The 21019-nt window shown below is 49.0% G+C and overlaps 1 protein-coding gene across 2 annotated transcripts in view; it reads left to right on the top strand.

The window, feature by feature from the left end:
* SHB (SH2 domain containing adaptor protein B) overlaps window positions 1-21019 on the top strand; it is a 134319-nt gene that overhangs the window by 66639 nt on the left and 46661 nt on the right. For both annotated transcript variants that reach the window (XM_042912615.1, XM_042912616.1), the window contains exon 3: window positions 19780-19995. In XM_042912615.1, coding sequence (XP_042768549.1) covers window positions 19780-19995 — 216 coding nt within the window. The remainder of the gene's footprint in view (window positions 1-19779; window positions 19996-21019) is intronic.

The following is a 21019-nucleotide window of genomic DNA, read 5'->3' as shown; positions in this document are numbered from 1 at the left end:
CAGGGCAGCCACAAAGATAGACAATTTGGGGGTATCATGGCGGTACTCCAGGAGAGCTTTGTCCATTCGGTGGTCATTTTGCAGCCTCCCACGTGCCAGGCACCAAGGACACTAAGATAAATGAGACCCCGGGAGGTAGCCGTGGACTGGGTCAGGCATTAAAGTGTCTTAGACTTCGCTTCGTGGGGTGAAGGTCTCCACAGAGATGGCACAATCACACAGATTCCAAGGGAAGAGGCAGGAAAGGCTTCCTAGGAGTTGAAGCTTGACCTAAGTCTTAAAAGACCAGCGGTCCAGGAGGAGGGTATCAGCATGATGGTCCTGGGGACCCACCAGCAGGTCTCATGGGTCCCCATGAGCTGGGTCCTGAGGAAGCTCAGAGGTGGGTGCTGTGTGGCGAGGAGGGAAGGGATGACCTTGCAGGGGAGAGAGAGACAGCCTGTGCCATGCCCAGAAGTGAAGAGAGCAACCCAGTAGCCAGTGTGGCTTCAGCATCAAGGTATGTGGGGAGATGTGTAGCTGCCAGGTTATTTGATGGCCAGTTCCTGGAGGGCTTTCTGAGTCCCTGGAAGGAGTTTGGGCCCGAGGTCAAGTTGGAAAGTTAGTCCAGGATATGAAGTTGAAGAAACAGAGTCACATAGCAGTTAAAGCCAGCACTGAAAGAAATGTCTTAAGGCTTTGCGTGATTAATTGACATGTGAATTGGACAAATAATCAGTGCAAGAGTGTGCAGCAATGGGGGCAAAACGCCTCCCCAGGGAGGCTGGGGTCATTACTTGAAGGAGGTAAGATCTAAGCCTGGCCCTGAAGGCCTTTGGTGTCAAAAGGAGGAGCTGAAAAGAAAGGTCATTGCTGGTCAGGGGGGCAGGGAACGGGCTCTGACCTTGGCCGAGGGCCCGGCACAGAGTGGCGTGCTGATGTTTGTGATTCTGAACCTATATAGTGTTCAAGGTTTGGGGAGTTAGCCAGTGTTAGAGAGATGAGGGTTTTAGACTGTCACCTAAGTGTTAGTTGAGTTATTTAAGAACTATTTAAGTACTTAAAATAAGTCTGTGCAGTCAGGACACCATGTGCGTTAATTCTGCACAGAGATTCTGCACACAACCCAGGCCTTGGGATCTGGTTTAGGGACCCTCCATCCAGGATCTGCATCCAATGGCTTCAAGGCCATTGTCCTAATATGCTGCTCCTGCTTCCTGAGCAGGCTTCCCCCTGGGCGTCCCAGCTGGGCTCAAAGGTTGTGGTGAGAGCCTGGGACGGAGGTGGGCTTCAGATCTTCCTGCAAATTGAGATGCTCACCCAAGCCTATGGATGGGAGGCCACCCAACATCTGCTCCAGCGCATCTGTAGACCATGGTTGGCTGTGGGCTTACCTAATGGCTACAGCCATGGTAGCTTGGACGCTTTTCAAAACAGCCATTTTGTGTTATCCACCACAAAAAAAAAAAAAAAAAAAAAAAATCTTCATAAAGCACCCCGGTATGTATTTAAAACAGCAGGAGCTTTCTGGTGAACCCTGTAAGAAGAATTAGTTGCAAATTAAACCCCCAGGAAACAGAATGATTTGACCTATCATATAGAACTGTTGGATGTGAGCCAATTAGATGTTGAAAGACATCTGCCTAAGATGATGATTTGGCTCTTGGAGTAATTGGTCTTTAGCCCTTCCTTCTGGTAGATGTAAGGGAGTGCAATTGAGGGTCCTAACAACAGCGACCTTCTCCACAGAGTGGATAGGAATGACCAGAAATTAGCCAACTCCCTTTTGGTGCATAACTAGGGCCCCTGCAGGTGCTGGTGGGTTTTCTTAGTACATTTGTTCTCCTCCTAGTTTTGAACACCCCTCTTCTCTCTACTACTCCTGCCCTGGCCCCCACAAGATTACTCCTGCTATTAATTGTACTCGATGTTGTCCCTGAGGAAGGCAAGAGAGGCAGAGGGAGCCTTCTTTCAAGTGGAGATGGATGAGATTTTAATGGACTTCGGTGACAGGAGGCTCCTCAGCAGGACCCCTGAGGTCCTGTCCTGCCTCAGGCTTGGAGCACACTGTGACCATTGCCTTTGGAGGGGGCATTTTTACAGACCGCAGCCAATGGCCAGCCCTGCTGAGTTGGTCGTGAGGCTCAGCACAGCAGAGCCTTCTCCCAGGCGGCAGTGGGGCAGATGGCTGACACATCAGGTCCAGAGTCCAGCAGGTTTAAACACCAGAGGAGACCTTGCATTAAAGGGGAATTGAGAGATTCCATGGGTGGGTGGGATATCTCTGGGGAGGCACAGCCTCTTTGTCTCACCAGGAGGACGAGTGTGGAGTCCCCAGTCATGTGGCCTGTGCCTGGTGCCTCGTCAGGGGGACGTGAGTGAAATCTGAAGTGTGTGTGTGCGTGGCGCGGCTGTAACGTGACAGCTGCCACCCTCCCCCCACTCCTCCTTCTTCCCAGCTCTTGCCGCCCCCGCCCCGTTTCTGAGCGAGGAAGCCTGTCTGGCAGCACCGACTCAGCTGTCATACCACATCAGTTTTTGTAGGTTCTCAGCTAGTGGAAAAGTGCCAAACGCAAGCAGATGATCTACTTAATGAAACGCTCAGGAAGAAAGCTTCAGTTCCAGTTATTAGGGGGTTCACATATGACATAAAGGCAGGCCTTTTCCCAGAGCCTTACCGAATTGTTCGTGCTAGATGCCATACAAAAACTGTGATGTTTCTGAACCCTGGAATCCGACCGTGGCTTCCCAGAACCTTGTCGCACATTGCAGGGTCCTTCGCTTTGGGGGCAAACATCGAAAGTATTGAACAGGGAGAAGTTGATTCTATTTGTTCAGCATCAGTGAAAGGCACTGTACCCAACTGATACCACAAAAGAAAATGAAATGAGACATCTCCTTGTGGACATAAACCAATTGAACAGCGAGTCATTTATACCAGATGTCAGCTCGAAATCAGGTTGTATATCTATCTGTGCACATGTATGCGTATGCCGCCCTAATCTGTAACATCTGCATAGGGTTTTATGGTTTACAAGGCTTTTTTATATCCTTTGTCTGGTTTTATTTCATAACAGCTCCATGGAGTTGATATTAGTATTCTCCCCACCGCACAGCAGAGGCTGCCGAGGCTCTGCTGGGGCAAGTAACTCCCCACAGGGTGTGAGCCAGTAAATGGCAGGGCCTGAGCTTGAAGTGAAATCTCCCAAGTCCAGTTCCAAAATGTGCACACCAGTATACAGAGTTGCCAGTGTGTTCGGTGCTTGGGATCAAAGTGCTGTGTTATCGGGGAAGGTAGGAAGTTAATTACATGCATTACATTTGCATTTATTCCAAGGTAGTCAAGATCTGAAAACTACTGGAGTAAGGGGTGGGGCAGAGGACAGTATTCATGTGCACAGTGCTTTTCATTGTTACTCATTGAGGTCTAGTGACGTCATTTGGCTGTTGAGGACCTGGAGGCCCAGAGAGGTTGGAGGACTCACTGAGGTCACCCAGGTGGGAAGTAGCCATCTGGGGCGCCTGGGTGGCTGAGTTGGTTGAGCGTCTGACTTCGGCTCAGGTCATGATCTTGCAGTTCTTGGGTTCGAGCCCTGCGTCGAACCCTTGCATTCAAGCCCTGCGTCGGGCTCTGTGCTGACAGCTCAGAACCTAGTGCCTGCTTTGGATTCTGTGTCTCCCTCTCTCTCTGCTCCTCGCCTGCTCGTGGTCTGTCTGTCTCTCACTCTCAAAAATAAATAAAAAACAAACATAAAATAATAATAATAAATGCTCTCTTTCCTAACTTTCCTGTTTAAAAAAAAAAAAAAAAATAGTCATCTGATCCTGTAGACACCTTTTTTCCCCTCTGGTGCTACTGGGTTATGACAACCACATAGAAGTATAGAATGTAAATACATTTTATATGAAGAAATAAATGAAAAAAGGGATTCAGTAAATAAATGAACAGCTAAGATCAGTTGGCCACCTAACCTGGAGCCACTTTGCAGATGAGGAAGCAGCAAGGAGAGGCCTGCTCGGGGTCTGCTAGCAGCAAGCTCGAGCCGGGTTCCTGACCCCCAAATTGAGTTCCGCCCTTTGACCCACCCCCCGCAACCTGGGTCTCAGCTTCAGACAAGCCCTTGGGTGCTGAGTTTCCCGTAGGTCTTTGAGCCGGCAGGTAGGAATGTTCCTGGGGTTCATCCAGTTCTGTATCGCCAGCTCCACAGCTGGAAGAGAACCCTACATTCCACGCTGCAGCAACTCCCCCTAATAAGTGAGACAGTAATCTCAGCCTCCCATCAAAAATTCCGTATTTCTCAATGGTGAGTCCACACTAGGACTCACAGTTATTTTTAGATGGGAACTTGATATTTTCTGTTCCATCCCACTTTGTTTTCCCGCCTAGCTGGGGTGATATTTTCTGTCTAGCAATAATTTGGAACTGCCTTATTTTTAGCTTCGTTTTTCTTCCTGTGATTTCCTTTCTCTTCCAGTTTAATCCACACTCAAATATGTTCCCTTTCCCACCCCACCTTCCCCCAGTTCTTGTTCACTGTGTCACAGAACTGGATACAAATGGCAGGTGCTCAGCTTCATCTTGTCCTAGGCACAAGCAAGAGGGAGAGTCTTCTGCAAGCCCTGAGTAGCTGCTTGTAACCTGGGCTGCTGCTTGTCACTTTATGAAAGCTTCTTCACCTGTCACTCACCCTGGGTGCTCCTGACTCCCTGCACAAGTACACACCTGAGGAAAAAATGCTTCCAACCCATGCACCCCACCCACCTCCAACCCACCTCCACAGAAAAACCGACAGACCAGGGGTCTGAGGGGCTCAGGCATTGGGCTACTAGAGTGCCTAACACATGAGCATATAACTGTGTGTGTGTGTACGTATATAAATGCACATACTCCCATGGACTCTGGTGCTCCACATGGAGCAACAACCCATGGTTGTTACAGCGCATTGCCTGTGTTTATTTCATTTACACTGCCCCATGTGCAGTGGCAAAGCAGCAGTGAAAATCTAGTTTAAAACTTGAGGAAACAGGTCCCAGGGGACCTGACCAGACCAGCCCAGCCTCAGGCACAAGCTAAGGACCGGGGGGCCCCTGAACACCAGTTGGCGTCCTCAGAAGCCTTTGATGGCTCCCTATTGCCTCACCACTAAAATGTGAGCCTCTTAGGCTAGCAGTACTTGAGCAGATGACACACTTAAGTAAATAGCCCTAGAAAAGATTATGTTTTAGGCTGTGAGCTCCTCCTTTAGGGAAGGGACCAGGTTTGATTGATCAACATGTTCCCATCAACCAGCGGCACAAGTGCTCACTAGGGTGACTGAGTAAAAGAACAAACTAGTTAAACTAGTTGCCATATATGGTCCTCCTTCCTCATTCCCTCTCGCAGCAGGGATTTCCAGAGTCTGGGCTCTCAGTCCATTTCCCAAAGTACATTTCTTATGTTGGAACCTAGAATCCTGTGGATAAGAACTTTTGTACTGCTTGTAATCCCTCTGATCCCCCTCGGCAAGGAAACACCTTTCAGGAGGCACCCACTTCTATAACTGGGCATCAAGGTGTAAACCCCACTCATCCCTGAGCACACCTCCTCTCCAAAGGGCCACCTGTTTGCTTATTGCCCATCTTAGGTTGATTTTGGTTCACAGCTTGCTGATCAACATTGGTTGATGGGAATTAGCTTGACTTGTGACTTAGAAGAACAGATCTCAAGCTCCTGGGAGAGTGGGGACACTTTGTGGTGAAATCATGGACCCCCAAAAGTGATCAGACTCACCCCCGCAGCTGTGTGTCTTGGGAAAGCTTTCATCATTTGTGGTGCCCAGACTGTAACTGCAGATCTTTCACATGTCTTTAAAACTCGAGTGACTCCCTGGGTGACCAGGGCCGTGTTTGGGGGTCACATTATAATTAACATGCACATCTTAGAGCTAAAAATCAAGACAGAATTTCTTCTGAACTCTATTTCCTAAACTTCAAGTGTGTAAACATGACATGAAATGGAAATTGTTTAGAAACAGCCACAAAAGCAGAAGCTGTCGATCTAAAGCCTGTTCCACCGGAATGTTAAGTAAAGGATGAGGGAGTTCCACGGCCGGTGCCTCCCGAAAGCAGCAGGGAGTGAGTGAATGATAAGTACAGAGCGCATTGGCTCTGATGAAAGCAGTTGAAAGCAGGTGTGGCAAATCCCAGCTCCCCAAGCAGCCTTAGTTCCCTCCCCATCCTGACGCAGCCTCCGTTTCCTCATCTGTTCAGGGTTCTAAAATTCCTGGCACAGTGCCTGGTGCAAAGCAGACCCTCAACAAGTGCAGTCACCACCACCAGTAATGATAATAATAATAATAATAATAATAATAATAATAATAATAATAATAAGTGCCATCACCACCACCACCAATAATAATGACAACAATAATAGTGAGAACGGTTTCATGTGCCACATCTGCACATGAAACTTTTTAAATTTTTTTTTTAAACATTTACTCATTTTTGAAAGAGAGAGACACAGAGTGCGAACAGGGGAGGGGCAGAGAGAGAGGGAGACACAGAATCCTAAGCAGACTTCAGGCTCTGAGCTGTCAGCACAGAGCCCGATGTGGGGCTTGAACTCACGGACTGTAAGATCATGACCTGAGCTGAAGTTGGACGGACGCTTAATCGACTAAGCCACCCAGGCGCCCTGAAACTTCTTTTTGAAGTTTTTTTCTATTTTTTTTAATGTTCATTTTTGTAAGAGAGGGAGAGAGAGCACACATGCAGGTAGGGGAGGTGCAGAAAGAGAAAGGGGGACAGAGGATCCTAAGTGGGCTCTGTGCAGACAGCAGCAAGCCCAATGGGGGGCTTGAACTCACACACTATGAAACCATGACCTGAGCCAAAGTTGGACGCTCAACCAACTGAGCCACCCTGGCACCCCCAATCTTTAAAAAATTTTAAATTTAAAATGTTTTATTACATTAAAAAAATACATGCTCTGTGCAAGAAGATTCAATATACAGCAGCTTAGAGGAAGTGAAAGGTGAAATCTCTCTCCAGAGATAAGGATTGTTAATAATTTGTTGTGTAGTCATTTGGCCTTTGCCCATTTGCTTTACAGAACTACACATCTCCACATATTACAAGCATGTTTTCTACATAAACACTCTCCTACTAAACATCCTCCTGCATCACAGACCTTGTCCAAGGTTGTCCGTTCTTTTGAATGCTTCTATACTGTGACTCTGGCACACAGTATTCGTCATTTCCCCTATTTGTAGACTTGTAACTTGTTTTCAGTTTTTCTTTCTTACATTCGGAAGCAACCATCCTTGTGCATATACTTCTTTGCACGAGGGTCTGGGCATTTCTGTAGGATCGATATCCAGAAGTGGAACTTGAAGCCGTAATATTTAATATTTGTTAGGTCCACCAATTGTATCTCCATTCCAGGGCCATTTCCAGTTCTGCTCCTTCCACCAGTCTATGAATAATGTTCCCTTCCTCGGGTAGACAAATATTTTTTTAAATATTTTTTTCTGTGCTAATTTCTGCATTCACAAAAGGCTCTTTGTTTCTGTTCCTTCGACCAGTATTTACAGAGCATCTGCAGAGCCAGGTTCTGTGCTAGGAATTGCAGGGGATATGTCTGGATGGATTGGAGTTGAACTTGGCCCTCAGAAGCTGTGGTGATGGGGCAGCTGGGTGGGGTGATGGGGCAGTTGAGCATCCGACTTCAGCTCAGGTCATGATCTTAAAATTTGTGAGTTCAAGCCCCACATGAGTCTTGCTGCTCTCAGCTCAGAACCTGGAGCCTGCTTCGGATTCTATGTCTCCCCCTTTCTCTGCCTCCTCCCCCCACCCCCCCACTTGTGCTCTCTCTCAAAAATAAATTAATAAACATTAAAAAGAAGAAGAAGAAGAAGAAGAAGAAGAAGAAGCAGCAGCAGCAGCGAGCCTGGGAGCTGAGCATGCAAATGGCTAGAGGCATGGTAGAGAGGCCCAGGTCCCTGGGCTGACAGCGAACATTGAAGAGGCGGGCAGCAGGGGGTGGTAAGAGATGTCAGGACACCTTCCTGGCTTCTTGAAGGGAAGTTCTAGTGAGGGTGTTGGCTTCATGCTTTAGCTGTTGCACCACCACTGGCATGCACTGGCACTCACTGGCAGGGTTCAGTACACGGTGTCCCAAACTGAACAGAAACCTGGGACTTGGGGCTCTGGGGGAGCAGTTCAGGCCTGCGTACCTTGGAGGGAGCCAGGTGGAAGAGGCAGCAGTGGTGAGGTGGCTGTCTCCACCGAGAATCTCGAGGTGCCTTTGCTTTCGTGTTCTAGACGTTGATGACACCTTTCACATGGTATGGAGTCTCTCTAGGGCACCTTTTTAGGGTCCTGAGGAGCGGCCGTTCTTGTGTTTCCCAGCACAAAAACATCCATTGTCCAGATGTTTCTTTCCAAATACTTCTTGAGATGGTTGTACGGATGGCGTTATCTGTAATAGCTGCTGATGGGAAATTGCTGCTTGAAGGTAATTCTGAACAGTGGCAGTTTTCAGGTTCCTAATTCTTGTGCATAGCACCACCCACACATCTTCCCCTTCCCCACTCTTCCTTCAAATTAAACAAAAACAACTTCATTGGGTTTTTGTGCTGTGACGCCAAGAAATACAAGATGTGACAGTAAAGTTGGAAAAACCAGTCAGGTGGGAATTGTGCCGATTTCTCACTCTGACTTTGGCAAAAACCTTTCCATTCTGGGTTTACCATTTGCTCTGTTACACGGGGGCCCTGTTACATGCTGGCTCCGCCTATAGGATCTGTCTGCAGTCCAATGATTATAAGAATCAGATAACACAGAGGGCTCTGATGACCAGAAAGTACTGTATGGAAGGAGGGAGTCTTGCTGTTGTTGGTCTTTGTATTAAGTTTGGGTTGGTCCTTGGCAGATGGTCACTCCTGAATCAGGTAGGGACACCTGCCAAAACTCCCAGTCTTGTGGTCCAGGGTTCTCATTGTATATTGTAGTTGAATTGTTGAGGAATTTGTTGGAAGTTAGTTAGGATGCCAAGTCAGGGACCCCACACACCGGTAGGATGGGTGCTCTTGTATATGTCCCCTTCTCCTTCACATGCAGAAGCCACAGCACTGGAACAGGACGCATGTGTGAACATCCACTCTTATAGAAGCAGATTGAGAGACTGTGGAGCCAAAAAGTCATCCAAAGCCTCTGCTTCACCCCCTCCTGCCTTACCTGGAGGAATCTTAGCTCCCATGGATCAGGCAGCCAGCCAGGGTCACACAGCTGGTGAGCGGAGGGCCAGGCTGGTCCCAGGCCGGCCGCCTCATCATCACCATCCAGGCGGCTTTGGTTGTGTACAAGTCCCCAGGGGGATTAGTCCCTTTTGAAGCAGTTCCAGATTCAGGAGGGCTGGGGCAGAGAGCTTGCCAGATCTCAGCAAGTTGCTTCCGGCCAAGCAGCTGCACTAGGCACAAGGCACAATGCCAGTAACACCCCTCAGCATGAGGCAGTGACCCCACAATTGGCTTCAGGGCTGCCATCACCACCAGATGGGTCTGGGTGAGATTTGCCCAATTTAGCTGCAAACCTGGCATGGGGCAAGGGTGCTATCAGGTAGAGCTGGAGGGAAGAGTGGTGCCTGGAAGAAGTCCCTGGCTCTGCCCTGGGAGGCTGGCACCCTGTACCTGATGCCAGTTTGTAATCCCTTGTTTGGGGCCAGCCAGACCGGAACCAGCAGCATGTGTTGATCAACCCACTAAAGATTAGAATGCACTGGAACAACTCTTTAATGGGCATTTCTCTTCCTCATGACACCTCCCCCTATGCTTTCTTCCCAAAATGCCTGACCACAATGATTACTTTGGGGACCTATGTGTGGTCCTAGTCAGATAAACCCTGAGATAACCTGAGTCACCCTTCCTAATGAGCAAACCGGCAACCAGGAGGCAGTGACCCACTGGCATCACTTGACACAGTGGAGCCAGGACTCTGCTCTTCTGCTCCTTGCTTCCTTTGCTGACCTGAACTCATTCATGCAATTGTGGTACAGGGAGCACTGACCTGGGTTGGAAAAGCAGTGTAGACATCTGCACGGTTAAGAACATGGGCTTTGGAGCCAGGCTGCCTCCATCACTGGCTTGCTGTGTGAGTGCATTTAAGGTGGTGATGCCATCAGCAACCCCTAGTAGAGCTGTTGTGGGAATTAAGTGGGGAGCCAGATGCAGAGCACTTAGCGTAGCCCCCGCACACAGCGTGCACCCATCACTCAACCATTCTTAGAGTGCATTATTAAGAGTGGAGCCTTTGCGACTATGGCTGAACCATTCAGTTTGTCTGACCTGCAGATTTTTTTATCAGTCAGGTGAGGAGGGGGCTTGGGTTTGGTCATGACCCTTCCAAGGCTTGCTCTGTGAGGTTCCGTGAGAATGGGCCGGTGATGCTGCTCAGTGAGGGCTATAACCATGACTGGTCTGTCATGAAAGTCTGTCCCCTGTGGCTTTATCACATTAGTGTGTGGCCGGAGGCCTCTGTGGAAGCCGGGACCACACCGTGCCCAGCAGACCGGAAGATTGCACCAGGGGGGCAACTGGCCCTTTGTACAGTCCATCAGTGCTGGGAGGACACAAGATAGGACTTGCATCTGCCTCTATTTGCTAAGGCTTCAGGTGTTCCCTGCAGCACAGGGGTCAGGGGATGCCTGCCCCTCTCAGGATTGACTTGAGGATGCTGGTGCTACCCTGCCCCTTATCCTGATGGAAACACTCACGTTTGGGTTGCTTGCTGGAGTGTGTCTGTCTTTCTGGAACATTGGGCACCTTCTGTCCACTTCTTGAAAGGGTGAAGCCCTAATTGTTTGGAGGGTCAGACCCTCAGATCATCAGCAGCTGATTGCCACACCCTGGTGGTTCCTGTCAGCTTCTGAAAAAGGCATTTTGGGTGAAAGCATAAACCTGATCAGATCTCCTGATCCACTTTTCCCAGTTTCCTCCCCTTTCAAGTCTGCACCCCTCCTCCCAACCTTCAGGGCCAGCTCCAGTCTCCTTATCCAGCTACTCCATGTCCCCTCTTCTTCATGAGCACCGAGCCCAAGGCGGCTCACGGTATTTGGTTTTACCTCAGAACCCCTCAGGCTTTCCTCTGTCCATGACTTTGCTGCTGCTTGACTTGTCTGGGTTGCCCTTCTCCTGGTGTCCCTCATCTTTATCTGTCTGTCCTTTCCTTGAGCGTATTCTACCGAGGGCCCTCCATTCACTGTGTGTGACACAAGGCAGGTCCCTCACCCTGGAGGGGCCTCCTTGCACTAAGACTTGAGATTCTGTGAAGTGCCACCTCCCCAAAGTTTTTCGAAATCCCTGGGACAGCATTTGCTTTCTGCCTCCACTGAGCTGCCACTGTGTGTACCAGTTTAGGGTACTCGGGGCCAGTCAGAACTGGGTTAGTCCCAGTTAGGCCTCTGAATCTGTCTGAGCCTCAGTTGCTGCACCATAAAATACAGTAGCACTTGCCTGTATGTGCCATGGGGATGAGGAATGATATACAGCCAATACCCAGGTCAGTGCCTGGCATAGGCAGGTGCCCACTAACTTGCAGCTGTTATTAACTCAGTGCTTATGGATGTTGGCATCCCGATTCTCCTGCTAAACCATGAGGTCTCTTGGGGGTGGGAGCGTTGTCTAACACCATGTGAGTGCTCAGCGTTTGGCCTGGGGCCCACCTTAGCACACAGTAAGGACTCGGTGGATGCTTGAGAAAGAAAAGCAGGCAGGCTCCTTGATTGCCTGTGAATTGGGGTCTTGCAGTTGACATGGAATCAGAAAGCTGTCTCTTGAGAAAGTTGCTGCTCTAAATGGAGACTTGTTTATGCACTGCACTGAGTCCAAGGGCAGCCAAGATCCTGGAGCAGCAAGTTCGCCTCAGTGAGTCTCCACAGGGGATGGCGACAGAACTCTGGCCTGCAGCCTCTCAGAGTCCTCAGCACACCAGAGCAGTCCCTGGAAGAGTGCAGAGTGACAGGCAGGGCTGACGGACTCGGCCGTAATTGCAGAGAGGGCCTAAAAGCTCTGTGAAGAGACCCACATGGCTTTTTAAATCCTGAGGAGAGCATAATTGGTGTCATCGGGTGTGCGTTCTCGTCTCCCCTCTGGTGCCACAGAACAGGGGGGCTCAAGGGAAGACCCCATCACCGCAGATGACGGAGGGAAGGGAGAGCACACTGGGCTCCCTGACTCAGATGTGGGCCTTTCCCTCGCCCTTGGGCTGAGCACAAAAGAGCAAGTGGTACAGGTTCTGCCGGGCAGTGACAGGCCCTCTCTGCTCCCTCCAACGTGACCATTGTTCTTGTTCCACACCCCCTGCTTCCGCAGAGCTCACCACCCGCTTCTTGGGTGTTTCTGTGCACGCCTGGAAAAGATGGTAAGAGAACTCCAATTAGTCAGTCTCCTGGCTTCTAGACAGCTCCGGAAACCAGACTAGATAGAGGAGGAGGAGGTGGGGCCTCATGCTTGTGTTGCATTGGGTTTATCTCCAGGCTTTATCTCCGAACCTCCCTGCCCTGCCCTTGCTGGCCCGCACCGTCCACCCAAGAAGACCCCTGCGGCCTTGGCCTCTGCCTCGACCTCTAAGGGATACCTGAATTCAGATGTCCGTTGAAGCACCTCAGTCAGGAGTCGGGCCTTTTTCCAGCAAATGTTTTAACAGTTCAGATGGGGATGAATGTCCCCTGTCTTTCCTTTGATGTGGTGCCCTGGAAGTTGGCTGATTTTCAGCTGCATGCCTAATTAGGAACAGCCACCCGCCACTCCTGTGCAGTTCCTCACTCTGTGGTGCTGGGTGTGATTTTAACACCTCAGACCTGACTGAAATAGATGCCCCAGCCTCCAGAAGATTAAGAACTAGACAGTCTGATAAAAGAGATGTCAGGAAGCATCAGGGAAAGGCAGGAGGAGGAGTCCCGGCCCAGGAGTGAGAGGACCTCCAGCCTCATCCCTGCTACTTTCTCCCCATCCCCAGCTCTCAGTTTCCCGGATCTGTAAAATGTAGTGACTAGCCTGCTGATCGCTGAGACCTTCGCGTTGCACACAGGAGTTGATCCAGAGCAGGGCTCCCACATGGAGGCATGAGACTGCCAAAGCAACAGCGAGAATTGGAAGTTTGGGATCCAGAAATGAAAGTAGGTTTAGAGGTTGGTGTTGAAACCCTCCATCGCGAATGCAGAGTTGGCCCGTCAGATTTCCGTGAGCAGAACTTCTGTGGCTCTGGGAGATGAAGGGTCATCTCAGGGCAAGAGGGGGTCTTAGGATGGGGTTCCCAGGAAGCCCAGCAGTGGCAACCAAAACAACAACAACGTCCACAGAGTACTTTCTGTGCATCTGGCACTGTTCTAAACATGGAAGGTATATGAATTCATTTAACTCTCCTAAACGTCCTTCCAAGGTATGTACTGTTGATCCCCCATCCAGAGATTTAGAAACAGTGGCAACTTGCCCTTTTCCTCCGCTGGAGCCAGGCCTTGGGCCCAAGCAGTCTGGCGGAATCCGTGTTTGCAGCCACCACACCGTGCTGCTGAACCTGTCACTCACCTGGACCCACGGCTTTGCCTCCCTCCAGGTGGATGGTGCAGGGCAGCCCCAGTCAGTGGAAGGTGCATCAATCTCGTAAGGCAGCCCTAAGCTTCCAAGTCTAGTCTACTCCCATCCCTGGCATCTCAGCCTTCGGTCCTGGTGACCTCTGACCCATGTGAGAGAGGTCTGGCAGCACAGCCAGGCACGTCCACACTGGCTGAGTAGAGGTTTCTTGGCCTGGGAATGGAGGCTTCTGTGGGCCACATCCCTACTGAGCTCTGCCACCCTGTGATTTGGCATCTGGTGTGGATTCCCAGACAAGCCCAGCTGGGAAAATTAGAGGTGAGGGGCCTGCAGGCCAGCGTCTATCATTTCCAGCTAGGCTTCTGCACGTCTGTGCCAGCCTTTCTCTGCCCAGCTCCACCCTGCCCGGAGGTTCTAAGACACCTCTCCTTAGACACTCTTGGGGGTGCCATCCTGTGTCATTCAAGATCATCCAGAGCCCACTTTCGCCTGCCTCCAGCTTCCTCTCCCACCAGGCCCTCTGGACAGCCCACCTTCCCATGTATTATGTGCGTCCAGCCCCTGTGCCTTTGCTTCACTCCTTCCTCCATCAAATGTCCATTTTCCTCGCCACACCATTGTGCAATGACCTCATGTCTAAATTCCTTAAGCTTTCCCACGTTTCCCCCAACTGCACTGTAGTATTATGTCTGCTCCCTGGTGAGGATCCTGAACCATCTCTGTGCTGGAGGCTCTGGCCCTCCCTCACCCAGGGCGTCTTGAAGACCAGGATCATGTCTCCATCTGGCTCTTGTGCCAGGCATTCAGTAGATGCCTGGCTGGGTGCACAGAGTGGTGGATGCCAGTGCTGCCAGAGGAGGCTGGGTGCTCCAGGGATGCACATGGATTTCCTCCCCTTCCATCTCCCAGAGACCTCCTTTTCCTGTTCCCGAAGGGAAGGTAAAGAGGTATAGTATAGGTTTCTTTTCTTCTAGTCTTTTGGCTGGTAAAAGATATTGACCGTAAAGTATGTTGCACATTTGTTTTTCATTTATATGTGTATTTATATGTGTTTTTATTTATATGTGTATCCACCTGCTTTCAAAATATAGATTTGGGGATGCCTAGGTGGCTCAGTTGGTTGAGCGTCCAACTCTTGATTTCAGCTCAGGTTATGATCTCACAGTTTCATGAGCTTGAGCCCTGCATTGGGCTCTGTGCTGACAGCATGGAGACTGCTTGAGAGTCTCTCCCTCTCTCTCTGCTGCTCCCCTGTTTGTGCTCCCTCAGTCTCTCTCAAAATAAATAAATAAACTTGAAAATACATATTTGAAGTTGTCCATAACTTTCTTAAATGTATATAATGAGGCCATTATAATGGAAATCAAAATCCACATTGAAGGAAGGGCAAATGAATGGATACAATATCTAAGATAATGTACTTATTGAAGTCAAGCATCAGAATTAACCCTGAGCTTTCTGGCAGCCAAAACAAAGAAAAGTGGGGATGGGGGGCTGGGAGGGGGTGGGTGGTGAGAGGGAAGCAGCACAGAACTGGTGAACCCTGGAGCAAAGTGTAGCTTGTTGCTCATGGACTTGGGGAACTCTAAACCCTCATCAGACCCACTCAGGAGATTCTTGGTTTGCACCAAGCTCTGTCCTGGGCCCCTTACTCAAGATAATCCCCTCACCCTTGCTTCTCCATAGCCACAATCCTTGTGCAGCACGCCCACCTCCCTCTCCTGGCTCTGTGCCTTTGGTGAGTGTTCCCAGGGTCCCTTCCAGGTCTTAAGTCTCTTAATTCCAGAGAAAGTACTGTTTTATTTGTTTGTTTGTTCTTGTTCTCTTTCTCTTTATGTAGTCCCACTTGAAAACCTTTCTATTCCAGAGATTAACAGAAATCCCTACCTGTCAATTTAATGTTTCTGCTCCCTGCCTAAGAGGCATGAAATCACAGCCTGCCACCAATATTAAAGGTCATTTTCCATGAACCTATAGATGGTGAGGTCCAGATAACTTGTGACTTAAAACATATGGTCCCCTATTAGATCAGTCTCTGGACCATCAGAGGTCGGTCTGGGTAATAAGGAGGATGGGCCTGGTCATTAGGCGGGAGACAGTGACGTCTGGTGAGCTAACCTGATGCAGTGGCCCTTGACTTCTGGAGCCCCTGGCAAGCCTTTCCTGGGAGAGAAGATGCTCTCTAAATGAGCATCTTCTCAGAAAAAGGCGGCTGCTTCTGAAATGCACATAGCTCCTGTAAGCCCATCTTGCTTAAAACTGTATTTACTTTCATGTCCTCCTGTCTTAATTACCTTTTTTCTTTACTGGCATCCTTATTCATTATTTAAAACAACTTTCAAAAATAATTATGCAATAATTCCTTCCTCCATGCACCATAGCTCTTTACTTTCCTGTATCAGGTTTTCGGCCCTTTATTCATTTGTATCTGTAGTGACAACATTGCTGTCATCAGAGTCTAGATATTGTGGGCAAAGTGTGTGATGACAGTATTCAGCAGTTCCTAAGCAAGGGCTAGAATTCCCTTTGGTGCATCGTTCACAGTGGCCAGGACTTGTTTAGAAAGCCCACATTATACGGTTTGCTCAACACATAAACAATCTTGTATTTTACTTTTTAACTTAGCATAATTTCATGCATGCTTTTCCATGTAGCTACATAATCTTCAGATTTATCATTTTAATGGCTGCTTAATATTCCATCCAGTTAGCGTGCCATAATTTACTTAACTGTTCCCAATTGTTGCAGCCTTAATGAAAATTTGAATTCACCATGTACTACAGGGGGAAGCTGGTTTTAATGATTACCATTATAACATCCCCTGCCCTAACTGCATGCCATTAGTAACCCAGCTTTAGGAAGGCGCAGATGCTTTTGGAACAATAAATTCTGTAGGAGAGGTGTATGCACAAGTCCCTCTGATTTAATAGCTAATCTGTTCACTGCACATGTTTTCCTTTTATGCTGGTGTTTATGTAGAATATCTACCTCTTCTGCATATTGTGTAATACTAAACTACATGCATTTGGCATATTGCTCCCGATACTTTATCACTGCTGTCAGGAACTTCCATAAATTAACAAGAATTTGGGGGTAAGGAGTGGTTTCTGGCTGTCGATTGTCGTTCATTTATCCCACCCACACTCTTTGAAGATCTGTTTGCAGCCAGGCTCTGTCAGGGAGAGAGCAAAGGCACTTCCGATTATTGGAAGCCCACAAATGTGCCTCTGTGAATTGCTTTGTGGTGCCCAAGAGTAAATGGTGATTCTCATGCGAAGTGCTTTGTAAACCGTACAGTGCATTAAATGGTTGCTGGTCTTGCTGATAAAGTAGGGTGAAGAGGAAGGTGGTTTTCCTGGGTCAGTGTCCATCAGCTGTATCCCCAGTGTCCTCAGACCTCGGAAATTTCCAAGGACAGGAGGCTAGACTGCACTTCTCAGAACCAGCGAGAGTGATGATGATGACCCCACAGAACAGATTAGATAGTTTGGTAGGTTCAGTGAGTTTCAGAGTTGTCTATAGTGCCTTACAGTTGGCGTTCACTTTAAAGTGACCAAGTCCTACCTTTCTTTCTTTTTTTTTTTTTTTTTAAAGTTTATTTATTTTGAGAGAGAACATGAGCAAGGGAGGGGCAGAGAGAATGGGAGAGAGAGAATCCCAAGCAGGCTCCATGCTGTCAGCACAGAGCCCAACCCAGGGCTCAAGCTCATGAACTGTGAGATCATGACCTAAGCTGAAATAAAGAGTTGGATGCTTAACCAGCTAAGCCACCCAGGTGCCCCTGAGTCCTACCTTTTATAGCTCTTCTCTTTTCCTCTTCCTCCCCCATAAAAAGAAAAACATCATCCCTAAAACTAATAAACGATCCCAGTTTACTCATGGAACCCAGTAAAGCCATATTTTGCCAAAGTACAGGACATCTTTTCAGAGAGGACAGGATTTTCAGGGCCCTGAGAAGGTGAGAAGGTTTTTCCATTTTCTTCCTCTCTCCTTGTAAAAAGAGAAAGTGTTTTCCAAAGAAAGTATCTCTGCGCACTGCCTACACCCCCACCGGCTCTCCAGCTCAGGTCCCTTTCCAGCAGAGAGAAAGCAAGCCTTGGGCCAGTACCTACCTACTTGGTTTTGTTCTCATTCATTCTTTTTATGTGTATCAACTGTTCTAGTAAAGGATAATGACTTAAGGATAGTGATGTAAAATTTTTGTAATGAATTTACTAACTCTAAAAAGTGAGGCAGCATAAATAAAAATGGAAAGTAAGAACCCAGGCGGTACCTGCAAACAACAGAATCAACAGCAGTTGGTGTGTGTGTGACTTAATGAAGTCTGGGAAACACTACCGTAATGTTATTTAACATCAACGCTAACGGCACTGGCGCGGCATCAGCTGGCTTCTGTGGTATCAGGGCATGTGCACACGGAGTTTTGCCATCCCCACGAGCTGGCCCTGGACCATGAAGCCCAGCCTAAAAACAAGCTTTTGCTTAGAAAGGCTGACATCACCATGCGTTTTGTCCACTGCTCTTCAAGGCACATAAGTCCCGTGGGTTTCTACTGTGTCTTTATGCCATCGGAACTCCGATTTGGAGAATGCCTCCAGAGTCCTTTTCAACAGCTCACTCTCAACGATCCTCACCCCTTTTATATCAAGCCTTACCTCTCCCCTCTCATCTCCTTGGACCCAGTGCTCCAGCAAAAGTGGACAGTGAATAGACCAATTCAGCCTTAAATGGAAAGGAAATTCTAACACACACACTACCATGTGGAAGAACCTTATAAACATTATGCTAATTGAAATAAGCCCATCACAGACGGGGACAAGTACCATATGATTCCTCTTGTAATGAAGTATGTAGGGTAGGAGAGTGGTGTCTCCCAGGGGACAGGGAAGGGGAAGTGGGGAGTTCGTGTTTAACTGGGACAGAGTTTCAGTTTGGGAAGATGAAAAAGTTCTGGAGATGGATGGCGGTGATGGTCGCACAATGGTGTGGATGTACTTAATGCCACTGAACTGTACCATAAAAATGGTTAAAATGGCAAAGTTATGTTATGTGTGTCTTTTACCACATGAAACAGAAAGGCAGTGAACAGTCTTCTCCAGCCACACTGCCTTGCCTCAACATGATCCGACCGCAGGGAACTCTGACCCTCCTGTTTTCACTTCCCTTGTCATTCTCCCCCCCTGCCTTGCCCCTCACAGGCCCTGCACTGAGCCCTTTGCTACAGAGAATTATGGTGATTTAGATGCGTATGTCTACCTCTTCTGGAAGCAATGGGCTTCCTGAGAACAGCCTCTCGAGCAAACCCTCCCTTCCCTGTGTCCCATGCAGGCCCTTCACACAGGGGGGTCTAGGATCAAAGCAGGTGAAGTGTCACTGTTTGGCTCAGAAGCACCTGATTCTGACATCCTAGCATCCATCTTCGAGCCACCACCGGCCTCTCAGAAATGAGCAGCTGACATGGATGCCCCTGTCTGGGGCCTGATCTAAACAGGCAGTCACCCCTCAGCCCACAGAGGGCCAGGCCTTGGCCTCCCTTCCAGAAGATTTGGAGCCGCCCCCCCCGCCCCACACTTATTCAGAAGTGAAGCTGGGGGCGCCTGGGTGGCTCAGTCAGTTAAGCGTCCAGCTCTTGATTTCAGCTCGGATCATGATCTTGTGGTCCCTGAGTTCGAACCCCACGTCAGAGCTTGTGATTCTCTCTCTCCCTCTCCCTCTCTCTCTGCCTTTGCCCCACTCGCACACACTCGCCTGCTCTCTCTCTCTCTCTCTCTCTCTCAAAAATAAAGGAGTGAAGCTAGATGTCTGCTCTCAAGTCCCTCGGATGTGCTAGTGTGTTAGACTAGTCCTAGTGGGGAGGCCTTCTACTCATCTGTAAAGTGAGGGGGTGAGGGCTCTTTGTGATATCAGAACACACCTGGAACATCATGTGCACATCTGGGCCTGTCCTCACAGACTACAGTGCACAACCAGATGGCCGCAGTGAGCCTTCTGGTTCTGTCATTAGGTCCAAGAGCCTGAGATCTTTGTAAGGAAACTTTGCCCTGTCAGAGCAGAGACACTGCGTTCAAGGGGTGGGGAGGAACAGGTAAGCGCAGTAACGGGCCTGTTGCTGTGCAGTCCTCACCTCCTTGGCTGGGACTGAATTCCTGTGGGTGTCACCTGACAGATCCCAGATGAGGAAGTAAGTTCCGCACATCCATTACATCCCTGCCTCCTTTCTTGTTGCTTGCAGAATTTCAGAGGCAAGAAAGTGTCCGGTCCCAGCACAAAGGCATCCAGTTATATGACACCCCTTATGAACCTGAGGGCCAAAGTGTTGACTCGGACTCAGAGAGCACGGTCAGCCCCCGACTACGGGAGAGCAAGCTGCCCCAGGACGACGACAGGCCCGCCGACGAGTACGACCAGCCATGGGAGTGGAACCGGGTCACCATCCCAGCTCTGGCAGGTAAGGAGCCAGTGGCCCCGCTCAGAGGGCGCTGCTGACCCATGCTCAGTAGTCGCCTTTGGTAAAGAGGGTACATGCACTGGTCCCTTTTGCTCAGGTAAACCCACAGGGCTTCATTTGATGGTCCGGCTGGGCCCCTCAAAGATGATGAGGGTCCTAGAGAGAAGGGAGGCCAGGTCAGGCCAAAGGGAAATCCTAAGTCTGGCCTCCAGGCCCTCCGTTCCGGTCTTTCCTAGTCTTCACAGATGGCTCCGATGATTTCATTGTCTGACTGTGTTGGTAGTTCACTGAAGCCAAGATTTCAGAAGGAATTTTCTTATAAACTAAAAGAAAACCAACTGCAAAGCGGTTCCCACTGAGCCTGAGGGAGCCAGTGCTTCTGTCTATTTGTGTGGATGTGATAGGCCTGGTATACCTAGGGCCACCACGTTTCCTGTTCCAGCTTTGGCATGAAGCCATTCATAGAGCATAGGCATGGGCACATCCTGACCTCAAGCTGGCTCTCGCCCTGGCCGAGAATGTCAGGTGCCCCCCATCTGCCTCACTCTGAGACTGGTTCTCTAGAATCTGGGTATCTGTCACAGCACTAAAACTCCTCTCCCACAGCCTTTTGGAAAGCTGCCTGCTACATGTGTCACAGGTCTTAAGTTTATGTGCTCACCCTCTGATTCTAATCCCAGCCTATTGGATCCATGCCAAGGTTATGATCTAAAATTCAGAAAAGGCATTGTTTATGATCATGAAAGGTGGGAAACAACCTGAATGTCTAGCAAACAGGGATTGATTCAGTGGAATACTGTACAGCCACTAACAAGTGATATTGACAAAGAGTTTATAACAACACAGGAAAAATGCTTATGTTTAATGTTAAGAGGTGGAAAGCCAGATGCAAAAAATTTCTTATGCATCTAAGAGTTTAGGCATGTGAAAAAAGGGACATTGAATGACTCATTTAATTCTTGCCACACTGAAGGTCAAAAGGGGGGGGGGGAGGGTGGTTTTAATTTTTAATTTAAGATTCATT

Source organism: Panthera leo, chromosome D4 (genome assembly GCF_018350215.1).
Source record: "Panthera leo isolate Ple1 chromosome D4, P.leo_Ple1_pat1.1, whole genome shotgun sequence".
NCBI lineage: Eukaryota > Metazoa > Chordata > Mammalia > Carnivora > Felidae > Panthera > Panthera leo.
Note: the sequence above shows the minus strand (reverse complement) of the source record. Positions and strands in the feature narration are given on the sequence as shown.